The sequence below is a fragment of the Ambystoma mexicanum genome, chromosome 1q, assembly GCF_040938575.1.
Source record: "Ambystoma mexicanum isolate Mex_15411 chromosome 1q, UKY_AmexF1_1, whole genome shotgun sequence".
In the NCBI taxonomy this organism is placed as follows: domain Eukaryota; kingdom Metazoa; phylum Chordata; class Amphibia; order Caudata; family Ambystomatidae; genus Ambystoma; species Ambystoma mexicanum.
This window is the reverse complement of record NC_090922.1, coordinates 560,792,162-560,806,714: the sequence shown is the minus strand read 5'-3', so window position 1 is coordinate 560,806,714 and position 14,553 is coordinate 560,792,162. Positions and strand designations below refer to the sequence as shown.

The 14,553-nt window shown below is 49.3% G+C and overlaps 1 protein-coding gene across 4 annotated transcripts in view; it reads right to left on the bottom strand.

The window, feature by feature from the left end:
- Positions 1-13,814, bottom strand: part of LOC138531734 (nectin-2-like) — a 262,202-nt gene extending 248,388 nt beyond the window's left edge. For 2 of the 4 annotated variants that reach the window (XR_011284856.1, XM_069641007.1), the window contains exon 1: positions 13,436-13,810. Coding sequence is in view for 3 of the 4 variants with exons in the window: in XM_069641007.1 (XP_069497108.1) it covers positions 13,436-13,487 (52 nt within the window). In the remaining variant the exon portion in view is untranslated. Of the gene's footprint in view, positions 1-13,435 lie in introns of all 4 variants that reach the window. The other 2 variants (XM_069641009.1, XM_069641008.1) reach the window with 2 other exon arrangements.
- Between the last annotated feature and the right edge of the window lie 739 nt (positions 13,815-14,553).

The window sequence follows — 14,553 nt, the reverse complement described above, 5'->3', positions numbered from 1 at the left end:
CTTTAGTCCAAGACTGATTCAATATTCGGATCTGCCCCAGATACTGGAGGGAAACCGTATCCCCCCCACCCATTTGAATTTCAACAAAGACAAGGTGATGTGAGCCCCGATATGTTCCTAGCTGGACTATTGCAACAGTTGCACAGTGGCCTACGCCCAAATTATTTAAACCAGCTTACCTAGAACAGTGCAGCCCGTCACTCTACATTGGCACATTAAGCAGAGAGTGGTCTTCAAAACTCTTTGCATCATACAGAGAACCTACTGAAACCACGAGCACACATATGCCCGCCAACACCCCTTTTCAATTAAGGAACCCCAGAATTGCAACAGGGAGGAGCTGGGCTGCAAAACCGAAGAACATTTTCACTAGAGTTAAAAGGTTCAATAAAAGTCCCAAGATATTACCACCTGCAGAATTGAAGGTAAAAAATAATAAAAACTGTTGCTGCTTTAAAAACATCTTGAAAGACTCACCATTCATTCGAGCCTTTCCTGACTAGTCACAGCCTTGTTGTGGCGGTGGGAGGTGCCTGTGAATTTACATCCCCCTCAGCTGCCCATACACACGTGCACACTCCGATTCGGACCCATTTACGACAATTCACAATCTATCAAAAGTGACCCAACCCTGGCGCTGCACGGGTAATATTAAGAATTTAGTAAGTGTCCGACCAAAAAGCCGTGGACAGGAGTCGAAACTGAGATTTGTTGACCAGCAGCAAAAAGCAGCTCCTTGGTATCAGGCATCACCCGTTAGGCAGCAGCTCCTGGGTATCAGGCATCACCCGTTAGGCAGCAGCTCCTGGGTATCAGGCATCACCCGTTAGGCAGCAGCTCCTGGGTATCAGGCATCACCCGTTAGGCAGCAGCTCCTGGGTATCAGGCATCACCCGTTAGGCAGCAGCTCCTGGGTATCAGGCATCACCCGTTAGGCAGCAGCTCCTGGGTCGATGTACTCCTGCGTCATATTTTCAGATTGCCCTCGAATTAGATCTACAACCTATTGAAAAATCATGTAGCGCAAAACCGGTGTTTTATTGGATAAGGCTGTGGACTAATGGGAACCTCAAAGAGTGAACCAGGAGTCAGCCCAGCATGAGAAGCACATAACTGGGTGGCCATTTGCAGATTACACAATATGCCACATAGAAGTGTCCTGTAATCTGTAGGTACATTCCCAAAACTACACAGTTAATATAGCTTTGTGCGTCTTGCACCACTTATTGGAGGAGTGTAGCTCCTGGTTGCGGTTGGTGTCAAATTAACCAGGAGCTAAATAGCTCCCAGCTCCCGTCAATTTCGAGCCCTGCATTTGCAATCCCATTAACAGTTTCCAGTATGTCCCTGGCCACTGAAAGTCATCCTGGGTATACTGCAAAGGAAACCATCGAATCCTGTTTACAGTGGGCCGTTTCTGTGTTTTTTAACCTAGTCCGTCCTCGAACCCCAAACTTTGAAGGGGTTTGCTTTCATGTATCAGATTAGCAAACATGACTGAAATCATATTTGCTGGAAAAGGGATATGGGGGAAAAACCAATGTGCAGGGAGGTTGCTCTGGGGGCAATGAGAGACATGGCTCAAACCAGGGGCTGAAGGAAGTTACATGAACAGTCCCAGGGGCGATCAGTGGGACGGGGCAAATAAGGGAACAATGGGGCAGCGAATTACATGGGATAAAAAGGGGCACGTGAGAGATGGCACAGGGCAGTACCAGGAGCACTGAGGCAGTTGTGGGGGCAATGGCTGCGACATGGTACGACTGTGGACAATAGGGTAGCCCTGGGGACAATTTAGATGCCACATTGAGAATGCGTTCAATTTGGGGCATCAACGTCGAGGTGGTTATTAACATTAACTGGGAAAGTGCAGAGGAGCATACTGCCCCCCAGAAAACGGGGAAGCCATTTAAATAAAATTCCATACCAATGATGCCCACATAAAACACATCATGCTGGTGTAGGTTTACCAGGGCCAACACTGGCATTGCTTTGTTGAGACAGAATTTTCTGGGGCCTTGAAGAAACCAGCATGAAAAAAAAATTCTTCTAAATGAACACTCGCAATGCATTTTTTAAAGCAGCACCTCACAAAATGTTCCCCAAGGATGCAACCGCAGGCCACATCAATACCACAGGTATACTAACACTCCACGACGTATGCTACCCCCCTACAGCAGGCAGCAACGCACTAAAGAACTCTTAAAAGCCTTCTGTCCTGGTGAGGGATGAGGGGCAACTCCCTTCAGGATAACATTGCCAACCCCATAGAACTTGCACCCATCGCATCTGCCTCTCCCACTAGCCTGGTAACAACCCCCCTGTGTCTTCTCGCTCAGGGCCATACATAGATAGGGCATACAAAAATGGCAGACGGGGTGAGAAGCAGATTATTAAAAACAAATGATATACTTTTTCCGCGGCAGCTTCTCGTGCAAGGCACTAATACCGTGTGATTAGCTGGAGCAGTTTAAAACGTTTGGCACTGTGGAAAGTTTATGAGTTTAAACTGAAAGTCTGGTATATACATTTCAAAGCAGAACTCTGCATTATGTAAAATAACCTGGTATTTTATTTTATAGTGCCATTTCTGACTGATTATTAGGACCCTGGAATAAATTCTAATGACCCATCACTTTCACTTGCCATTTCCCCCCCTACTGTTGTAGTGGAGCAGCTACAGTGATGTGGCACCATTTAACAGGTCCAATGTAATTGCTCTAGGTCTAATCAGGCACACCATGTTGGACTGGCACTGCCCGAATGTGCTGCACACTGGGCTTGCAACCTGCCATCAGATGTGTTGGGAAATTCCCCTGCAACGCTGCCTGCAAATATTCATCCCCCACCACTTTAAAGTAAACCAGGCGTCGGTGCCCATCACTGCAAGCCTCTTTAGAAAATGTGCAGAGCAAGCAGAAACCAAGCAGAGGCGGGAGGGCAGCGCCGCACCAAGGTCATTTCGGAACCAGAGTCGGAATTCAAGACCAGCAGCAACTACAGCACAATCAGCGATTGCTGAACCAGGAAACAGCATTATAGTGCCACAGCACTATAGAAACACGGGACAAGAACAACACTAGAAAAAGGAGCCACGGAGGTCAAACACTACAGACCCACACAACGCTTCACCAGGAACCACTGGCGGCACACAAGTGCAGCGCTACACGTGGGGAGACTCTCCTCTTCACCGTTCAAAACCAAAAAGGTATGCGTAAAAAGCTACAAACTAGTATCTACACTCGGCATAGGCACCCCTGGAATGACCTCTACTCGCCCCACCCACCGAAGACTTGATCCAAATCCCACCCCCCCCTACCGCTTTGCCACCCCACCCCACCCTTTTTGGCACAGCATACACTACTTGCCAGCTAAGACCGTGCAGCAAAAATGTCAATCAATAGCTACCAATACCCGAGCACACCTGGAGACTACCCGACCAGCTATCACGCATGCCATAATTCAGTGAATGCAAAATAACTGTACAAGTCGCCAAGTGTGGCGTTGTGGTAGGAGAATGGAGTATTGCATTGCGTCAGGGCCATTGACCAGAGAATTGGAAAAACAGGGGCGCAGCCATGAGTCCACTAAGCCGCACACATGCCAGACTAAGCGATGGCCATAACATCCCTGCGCATAGCAATGCGGAATTTACCCAGCAACTGCAACACCAGCACCATCCGGCCATCAGTCGCCCAGACAGCCCATGTTGAATCAGAGACAGCCATAGCAGAGCGCACACACAGTTCCTCACCAGCGCCTGCAAACAGGCAGACTTCCGAGAGCTTCTGCCCATGCACCAGCAACACTACAGCAGTCGGTGGCCATACCAGGACCACCCCCACACAGAGGATCATACGAGAGATTAACCAAGCTAGACTACCAGGAAACAGGTCATGTCGGGACCAGAGACAGCAGTGTGAGGACTACATCGATGGCTGCCCACCAGACGCACGCCAAGGTGTACTAGCCAAAACCAAGTTCCCGGGATTACCCCCCAGGGTACTACTAAAGGCAGACGAGAGACATCCCAGATCTTCGGCCCCATTGTAAAGCCTGTGAACCTTGCAGTGACCATTAGGAACTCTGGGTACCCAAGATATAAAAACACATCAGTGGCGTCCATCAGTGAGCCGCTGGTCTAACGCAGAAGACGGCGCCAATCGATCCTCTTTTGTGCGATTCCAAAAGATTTAAACAGAAACTCCCTGCCCTGCAACAAACCCCAAACCATCCAAAACCAAGGACTATCCTCTCACCACAGCCCACATCAACTTCCTCGCCTGCAGAACTTCTGACCTATCACTACAGTACCGTTTTTGCTTAAGATTCTGGACCGCGCAGCTTACCTTCAGATCCAAAACTACCTGGAATCTAACAATCTGCTAGGTCTACGACAATCCGGATTTCGGCCCAGACACGGGACTGAAACTGTTCTAATAGACCTAAAAACCCAGATTGAAGTATTGAAGGTCAAGGGCAAATTAGCAATGCTATTACTCCTCTCTCCGCCACATTTGATTTGGTCAACCACCAGATCCTGAAGGCACCTCCACTCTGCCGCCAACTTCTCATCCTCTGCTGCGGCATGGATCAAATCCTTTTTGAGCAACAGATCCATGAGGGTTTTTCCACCATCCGCAGCCACGGACCCTTCCCCTATTCACTGCGGCGTACCTCAGGGATCTTGCGTGTCACCTACACTTTACAACATTTTTACGAAACCGCTCTTTGATGTGCCCGACTATCTGGGTGTCTCCTACACCAACTATGCGGATGACACCCAGATACTCATTCCCATCTCAGGTGATTATCTTGCTGACACCAAGGCCCTCAATGACGTCTACCTGGTCATCCAGGCCTGAATGGCCCAACACCAGCTATGTCTGAATGACGATAAGACGGAGCTCCTGATCTTGGGTACCTCACAACGCCGGAGCAAACTTGAGCTGTTTTATCAGTCATTCACCATAGCCGGTAATACCATACGAGTCTCGAAAGACACCAAAACGTTAGGCTTTTACCTTGACGCCACCCTATCCTTATCTAGACAAATAAATGCAGTCAGGTCTGCCTCTACTTACACGTGCAAACTTATTGCAGCCTGCAGACCGTTTCTTACCACCCCCAACAGTGTCATACTAGCTAGAACCCTCATTATGGCAAAAATGCATTATTGCAGTGCTCTTTACTTAGGTACCAGCCAAGAGAACCTGAACAAACTCCAAACTACCCGGAATAATGCCATTCGAGCGGCCTTGAACATCCCCCGCAACCACCCATTTCAGAATCCAGATCCAACCTAAAGTGGTTATCTGTCAAGCAGAAAATTTCCTTAAAAACACTTGCCCTCACGCACAGATGCCTGGCCAACAAAGCCCCAATCTACCTCTGCAGGCGGCTATCTCGCCACTCTACCGCCCGACCATTAAGAACTGCCCAGACTCATTGTCTATCGATCCCCAGGTTTAAGCTTCAAAAAGCAGGGGGCACCAGCTTCCTTGTCCTAGCCTCCAAACTATGGAGCACCCTCCCCACTACTATCAGAGCTGAAGACCCTTTCAATACCTTCAAGACCAAAACCAAATCATGGCTCTTTGACCAGCAATAAGACATGCTCTGCGTCTCTGTCTAACATACTCTAGCCTGTTACTATCTCTGTACACCCTAGGGTATATCCTCCGTTAATCCTAGTGGCACTCTAATCTATGTAATATTTCTAATTAGAAAGACGGGTAATATGCTGTTACTGTAAATTCTGTAATGTAATTTATGTCTGTATTTTACTGCAACTTTGTACAAATTGCGCCCTGATGCCTCCGGGCCTGATGGACTGTGCGTTATAAATAAAACAAATACAAAATGCAGTGACCGCGCCGAACATGAAAAGAGAACCATAATCCACTACAAAAGACTGCAAACCCTGTGAACAGCGAATACAGACACCCAAGCACACACACTCGCACAATCATCGAAGAACCCGAAAGCACACCAAAGCCGAAAGGCAACTGGCATTTCAAGGGGCAATGTAGATGAACCAGATTGGAGCATTGAGGTCTACCACACGGGTCCCAGTTTTAATCGGGATCTGCATTTCAGTGCGATTGGTCCACAGCTTTACTGCGAGCACGCCTCTGCATGCGATTGAAGGGAATAGACGTCACTCTGTACCTGTACTAGGTTGCAGCTAGAGAGGTTGACCCAGGCCACCCTCAGCAGAAGGGCCCAGTATTTAGTTACGCAAACAATTCGAGGTTTGCCTTTTATATTTTCCCTAAATTAATCATGTGCAGTTGTGCTGAAAAGTCAATCTATTCAAATACAACACTCGTTTCTCAAATGAATGAAATCAATAACCTACTTGACGTCCCTTTTGGCTTAAATGCAACATGAAGAAAAAAAATATATAGCTCTCATGGCATGGAACAATTATGTCACAACAACAAAACCGTGTTTTTATAACAAAAAGGTATGCTCGTTGACTGTTAAAAAATGTACTGTATACGTTTTGCCGAAATAAGTGATGGTTCATTTTTGAAGTGCGAATTGGCAGCTTTTAATTAACGTGACTAACTAACGAGAAGGTAGTCTAGAGTTGTGCAGACACGCGCTTATTCCCAGAATGCAGCCCGCTGAGGTACCCAGGGTTGCCTGCGCCCGTGCACGTACGTGCCATGGCCCCGACCCGGACTGTCGTGTTGGAATCCAAGCTTCCTGCAGCACTCCCGAGTCCTGGGCAGCAAAGAGAACACGCAATCGCGGTCCAGATTCCCCGGATCGCTCCCATGCCCGGCAGCAACACCCCCTACACTGACCCATGATCAGAGACTGGCCCACAAGGGTTAAAGTATCGAGACGTTTTAGCATCATGCAGTTATATGGCAATTACGTATTTGTGCTAATATGCAAACAAATCTATGAAGGAAAAATAAAGTGCAAAACATTATTAAAGTGATTTATGCCTATTGCTCTGGACAAGCTACTCTAGAAACAAAGTAGCGAATGTGGAACTTTCCATTGAGGAATGCGCCAATCAGCACAGCTTGAACGGGGGGCATCTCTCCTCGTTTGCAACAATCACTTTCATGAATGTCAGCTCACATCTCCGAAGACAGCAGAGTCACTTCTTCTGTTCACTAACCCAATCCCCACCAGGAAACAGCCATGCAGCAGACTGAACGGAAAACCATGGATGGCCAAAGCCCAAAAAAAGCAACACCGACTCAAGAAAATAGTGTCCGAACGAAGCAAAGTCACAACAAAACGCACCATGTCAGGTCTGCCGATGATACCAGGATCAAGGAAAGAGCCATGTCCGAGATTGGAATACCAGAACAATGGCTTCAGAGCATCCCAGCACACAACTGTGTGCCAGAGTACTAGATGAGATGGTCGAGATGACCCCCCTGCACAAGGAACCGTACCAGAAGCAAGCTGTGCCAGAGGAATCAACGCCCATACTGCGACTGTGCCGCCATCAAACGATGAACGGTGTAAACAAGACACTACAGCATGCGTAAAGTGTGACTGATGTAGAGGTTGAGAAGATTAGTGTGGGGGGTTAGTGGAAGGCTGGTGAGGAAATTGCAGCATTCATCCGGTGAGGATATAGCGACCCCACTGCAGGATCCCCCTGGGCGATTTCTTGGTAGTAGGGCCCTTCAGATAAGGTGTTTGTGAGATGTCCTGAGGCACTCGTAGTGGGCGTGTATCCCCAGTGGAGGACCTTCTGGAGTGATTGGTCCTTGAGTGGGAGAAAACAAGGAGCTTGCAACAGTGGGTACCAAATAAATTAGGCACGTGGGCGAGGTGCAGTTCCCGAGCAAAGTTCAGGGTCATGGGAGGGTAGGAACCATTTGGTGTGCTACAAGGTCATGGCGCAATATCTAAGGGCCAGTCACATGAAGAACATCTGGTATTAGAGAGCAGAACACAGCAGGGAACTAAATGCATTGGGCACCAAGAAAACAAGCAAAATCACAGTGTCAAACACACGCGTAGTATTTGGGAAAATAACCAAACTGTGGAAACCAACAGCCTTTTGGGCTGTAGAGTTGAGTATAGGGAGCACGTCAGAGGGATTAGAGAACCTAAACAATGCGTTTATGAAACTTTAATGAATACTGCCCACCCCAAAGAGGCAGGAGTCTACCCGGTGCCAGCCTCCGCCCATTCACGGGCGACCGGGAATTTAGAATCCAATGGGCGTCCCAGGTAAAGGCACCAATTATGAATAGTTGCCCCGACCGTAGGAGCTCTGCCCCACTGCTGCCGCTCAAGATATGGCCAGTACCGTAGAATAGGGCACCAATGAAGCAAACAGGCGGGGGGAAGGAGGGATAATGCAGGGAGCCAGGGCACTGCTAAACAACTCAAATTTTGGCTGCAGTAGAAAGCCAAACAAGAAAGGGAGGGGCAGTCTTGGCACCCCTCCCTTGCCTGCCAAACAGCACACTAGCACAGACAACAGCAGGGTGTCAGCAAAGGCAGGGACAAGAGCAAGTACAGAAAATATAGGGACAAAGGGGGGAAAGAGGCCACACCTAGGTGGCAATGGCCATTGGTGCCAGCCGGTCGGTAGGGCACGAATCCTTCCTGGTAAATGTGAGTGGATGATCAGCCTGGCTGGTATCTGACAGGTGGCGCAGTTCATAAATTGCAGTAACGCAGTCCTGTTACGCCAATTGGGAACAGGCTTTTTACTGATACATAGGGCAATGCCCGAACCCAAAATGTTAGTGTGGGCCAGTTTTTTTGGTCATATCAGGTCACTTTTTCGGCCCACGTAGGTAAGTTAGTTTTGACCAGTGTTACTGAATATTCAGTAAAATGCACAATTTGCATCATATTTGATCAAAGATCTCCCCCTTGTGTACTCCTCGAGCCTGTCACGAAAGCTATGAAGTGACATTTACAACTGTGGGCCACTTTTTCACTGGTGCCCGAGGCAACGTTACGCTCCAGTCCGACCCCGATTGGGAACACTCGCCCTGTGCCCCGCAACTTCCCGCAGGGTAGTATTTCTGACACTACAATGGGCCTCTGTCTGCTTCCACGACACCCAGCCTCTCCCTGGGACGGTACACAGGGCCGGCTCCGATAACAAACCGTTTGTTTTTCTTTGAACGCCCGCTGCTCCACGGTGACTGGCAGTCCAAGAGCAAGCGCCGCACGCACCAACAACGAAAAATAATTCTGAAAAAACCACAGCGAGACGAGCGCGCAATCCTGCCCCCGCCCTTCCCGCCTGCATCTTCGCGTCCAAAGCCAGTTTACACGTCCTCAAAATACAGCACTATGCGAATGCTGCAGAGCTCTTCCTGCAATGCATTTAAATAGATGGACGCCAACTACACACAAAGCTGATAGAACCCGCCAACTCTTCGAAAGACTTAAAAACATTGTATTTAAAAAGACACAACATGACATGGTTCCATGTAAACCTGCAAAATGTCGCCAAAGGAGATTTTCTTTCCTGACCCCTAAAATATGTTCCTCCAATATTCTAGGAGGGATGTCATTTACGATTCTAAACTTAAATCCTAGAATACTTGGGGAAAGTGTTCAATTGGAGTCAGGGTGCAAATTTGGGGACAAGTCACCCTGGCGACATTTTCCTGAATGAGATTGTCACTGGACTCTCATAAGGAAAGCTGGGTAGCATTCCACTTTTCAGCAGAATTTCAAGCATGTTGCAAAATTCAGAACCATCCTATAGGCCCTCACTACATCTCACCTAGAGAATGGCCAACAATTTCTACATAATGGCCCTCTCTAGGGGTGAGCAAAATGATCAGCAGCGAAATGAGATTGGCGAAATTCTCCAATTTCTGGGCATAGCAGATTATTCCTCGATTGGCCATAGAAAGGTAAAGTTTACTCCGTAAGTGTTTCTGTAAAATTTCATTTTTCTGCACAAAACCTATAAGGGGGTGTGGGGAGGATTCATCCAGGACAACATCCTAAATTTGCATAGCGGAACTGTGAGCAGAATTTTCTCAGCAGAGAAAATTTCGCTTGTTTCGCCCACTCCCAGCCTCCAGCATGGACAGGATCAAGGCCACGCAGCCCCCATCAGCCAGTTTCAAGAAGGGGTGCAGCAATTGCACCACATCACACCCATCTTTAAGGAGCTGCACTGGCTAATCCCCTAAACGTGCACCGCCTTCAAATTGGTGTCCATAGCTTTGAATGGGCTTCTTCCTGGCTGAAAAACTCACCCAGTTTTGGGCTGCAACACTATGTGTGTAGAGTGTGCAGGCTTTGGATGGTGCGAGAGGCAGAGATTGGAGCATGTGCCATTGTGATCCAAGCGCTGCTTGGCGACTGGAAAGGGCTTATGTAAAACGCTTGACGATGGACGTATAGATTCAAACATTTAGAGAACTTGAGAAAATCGGCTCCAAGGCTAAGAATAGGGGATGGTGCCTGGCGCCAGAGCGAGCCGTTGCACACGGGTCCAAGACCCCATGTGGGCGAGGAGCTGTGTCAGCAGAGACGACTATTATGTGCTGCCCCGATGGACCACTCCATCCCCCCTGTCGCCGGTCAAAATGCCATGTGCAGCCCTCGCCTTCTATGCCTTTAAATCGGGAGTACGCATGCGCGACATTTCTCAACACACGCAACCCAACGCTGTCGTCGTTCAAAATAATTAGTGACACCGCCCTTGCAGAAGCAACATTGATGCAAGCCAGAGGAGCAGAGACACCAGTGCAGGACCCCAGGGGGCTAGGCCCGTGCGTAAATCATGGGAACGATGGCAGTGAGCAGAGGACGTGTTGGAAGTCAGCGACCCCCGCCCCCAAGCCCAGCTCTGATGAAGCACCGCTCCTGGAGTCCTAGCCAGCATATGCTTACACCCACAGCCCCAAATCAGGTGACAGCGCGGGGGTCAGACCGAACCCCTGCCAGCGAGATTATGAAACCCGAGGCGCACCCATACAATACAGGAGCCCGGCGGGGAGGAAGGGGGACCGGGGGACCAGGGAACCACACGCCCCCACTAACGTGAAGGAGGTGAAAAAGCAGGAAATACCAACCCGCTCGCATCCCCTCCCACCGAGGGGGCCCACATTCGGCAAATTCCTGACCTGATGGGAAGAACTAAAACAGGGGGAGGGGAGCCCAGCACAGTAGTAACTGCGACCCACCAGAGTCCGTCTGAGAGCATCATAATAGTATTGACGCAATGAGGCTCAGGACACAACTGCAACAGCAGCCCACCCCTTCCAGGCTTGGACACAGAAGCCTGCAGGGCATGGAGCCCGGAACAGCAGGGACACGAGCTCTTACTCTGGAGGGCCAAAACTCCCAGTGAATCGTAATTGTAGCTCTACGGAGCAAGGAATCTAGTAAAATAACTGTTGCATGGCCCGGATTCCCAGCCCCTACGTTACAGTCGTTATAGTAACACTAGGAAGGGGGGGATGCTTTTGGAATAGGTCATGGGGATCGTACAGCCAGACCCATGCCGCTTCCGATACCACTGGAAGTCATAGGCAAGGCCCACAGACCAGGTCTCATGGGGGGGGGGGGGGGGGCAATTACATGTGGGGGTTAACAGACCGCGGGCGCAGCAGGATGATGTCAGGGCATGAGTGCCAAGGCACAGCACAAGACCCCACTCTTCCCCCGATATGAGAACGCAAGGAGTTGTATGAATGACGAATGTGCGGTTCAGCGGCCACCACTGAAAATAGTGCCCCGCCCAGCAAGGCCCTTAAATAGGGGTGGTGGTCTGCTCGGGGCATGGCATCTTTTTTCCTTTACCCTTGATGCACTGCACCATGCATCAAGGGTAAAGCAAACATAACACATCAATCATTATCCCGTGGCATACATTTGGTGACTCAAGTCCAGCCATATACTCAGTCACGCTATTTTTGTACTTTGCACCAAAGGTAAAAGCAAAGGAGTGTGGTTACATAGTACACTGGCCTAGCTTGATGTAGACAGCCTGGATATACTTTCTGTTGATTGGCTTTTTTTTACTGGCTGGGAGACCTTGCATGGTAATAATGTCATATATCGGTGCACCATGCATGGACGTGTTTTATACACTGGCATGTGTTGTGGGCAAAGGCATCATGAACATGTGTTGCAAAATGGCCCTGTAAACTGTTGGTAACTTGCACCCATTGGCGTTTTTCATGATCTACCTTATAAAACAGACAGCACACACTGTGGCTTTTTACCCAATGCATTACAGTAAGTGTGGCAGCGTGCACCATTCGAACCCATTAGTGTTAATGTGGGACGGGCTGAAGGATCCCACCCCCCAGTTTGTTTCGAGATCGATCCTGTACACATTGGTTTGAAATGTTTTTATTACAGCCATACCCAGCACTCTGCACCTTTTAATAAAATGTGTGCTGTACATCCTCTAGGGCAAGTCAAACGGTGTGGACACTATGGAATGGCCACAGGTCGCGCGAGTAAAGGTCAGAGAGGCCATGGCAACAATTCTGCAAAATCCAGTCCTGACTCGGCATTACCTGAACTCGATGCGGTGGCCTCCTCCGAGGTTTGGGGAAAGATTGTCCCCGCAAAGTAGGGTACACGTCAGTCTGCGAAGCCTACATTTCAGGATTAGGGAGAGTGAAGCAGTGCCATGTACACTATACTGCTGGTTTATGGGAAATCGATGCGAGTGCCACTGGCAAGCAGCAAACGCTGGTTTATGACGCGCCTGCTGGCCAGACCCCCTGCAGTAACATATGTTCACAAACCGCATATGGTAATTCAATAAAAAGACGAAACGCTACCAGCGCTGGGTTTACCACTGGGTTTTCATGGTACACCAGAACCGAAAATTCAAAAACATACATTTTCATAAAAAGTATTATAACGTGTGCCTATTCAGCCAAACATTTGCAACACAAAACATAGCACCAGTGAAACATTTCTGTTTACTTCGATGCTAAAAGGATGGCAGTGCCGCGGAGTGAAGTCGGCAAGCTGCCACCAGCAGGTTTAGCATCATGGCTAAAGCGCACTGAAAGCGAAGGCTTTCTCAACAACAGGTTGCAATGGAAGTATCTGGACACACCCGGGCCCTCCCAGGTACAGCGGTGTTTGCGCACTGGCAGGGCAAAGCACGCCAGTGGGGAGGAGGTGGGGGTAGAAGGAGGGGGAGCAGGGAAGGCCGGAAGTCCGGAGTGCCAGGAGATGGGGGGCGGGGAGATAACAGAAGTTAGACCGGGGAGAGCGCTAGAGAATAGACTATGGGGAACCAGCAGCAGTGGGGGAAAGGAGGGAGTGGGAGGGAAACGGCTGGACAGCGAGGCCGGGCGGCCCGGGGAGAGAGGCTGCAGCGTTTACGGGATAGGTGTTTAAAAGGAGGGAGGGGGATTGCGTCGGGGAGAATTGACTCAGGTTTGATGGGTGGGGTAGACTAAAAGGAAGTTATTTCATCTGAGACATTGGAACTCACCGGAGCAAGAGCAGGCCAGGGACAGCAGGAGCAGGGCTGCCCTGGGGCCCATGCTGAAGGTCACGGTGGGCGCTCCTGTGCGCGCCTCCGACGCTCTCACGGAGCAACGATGTGTGTGTGTCTGTCTGGCCCGAGGGTGGGTGCCTATAGCCCGGTGCTTCCTCGGTCTCCCGGCGTGGGCTTCTTGGCTCCCTGATACGCTTTCCTCTTAACGCCCTGGTTATTTCGTTCTTTCTTCCCTCCCTGGTGTTTATCCTGCGGCAGCCTCTGGCAGCAGTCACCTTCCACCTCCAGCCAGGTGCGATGTCTCTCTCAATAGCGGGTTCTCGCTCACTCACCGGAGTCCCTCCTTTCTCTGAGTGACGCATACACCGTTCCTGCTGCGAGACACGCCTTCACGCAGAGCCCAGCCCCTTGACCCGCCCACTGCCCATCCTCCTGGCCCTCATCCCGCCCGGCCGGCGGCCGCACTCAAGGGCGCTCCTATTTCAAAACCAATCGCTAAAACACACATTCGGTAACTACACGACGGGGAAAACAGATTACATTCCTCAGTCCCCACGCAGTCCAATCGCAACCCACACACTTGATCTGCCCGTCAAATCGCTCGGGCGTTCACCAGTAACTGCGGGGAACACCGCATAGTCGTTTCGGTGGTTACGTGGTCCTCGGAACAACACTGGGGGCTGCGCTCTCCCACTAAGGACTAAGGGGCCACTCGTTTACCTCAGTGGAGTATAAATCCTGCCCCTGTCAACTGAATTTCCGGTTTATTTGTATTGCTTTATTTATTGTGATTTGATTTAAGTAGGTAAAGCACACAAAATGCTAACTTACATCATCAATATTAAACGAATAATACATTCATTAAAATGAATATATAAACAATACAGATTTCTGCTTAACATTCATTTTCGATCTCAATTATGAATCAACATCAAGGTAATTTTCGTAATAAATTCATATGTACAAGTCAGAAACGGATTGCAATCAATTAAATCATAGTTGCAACAGATCATGAAGATTGATTAAAAATCTGTAAAGTGTCAATAACAGTGTCCTTCTATCAATCGAGACCAAAGCTATTCGCCAGCATAGTCAAAACGATATTATATAAA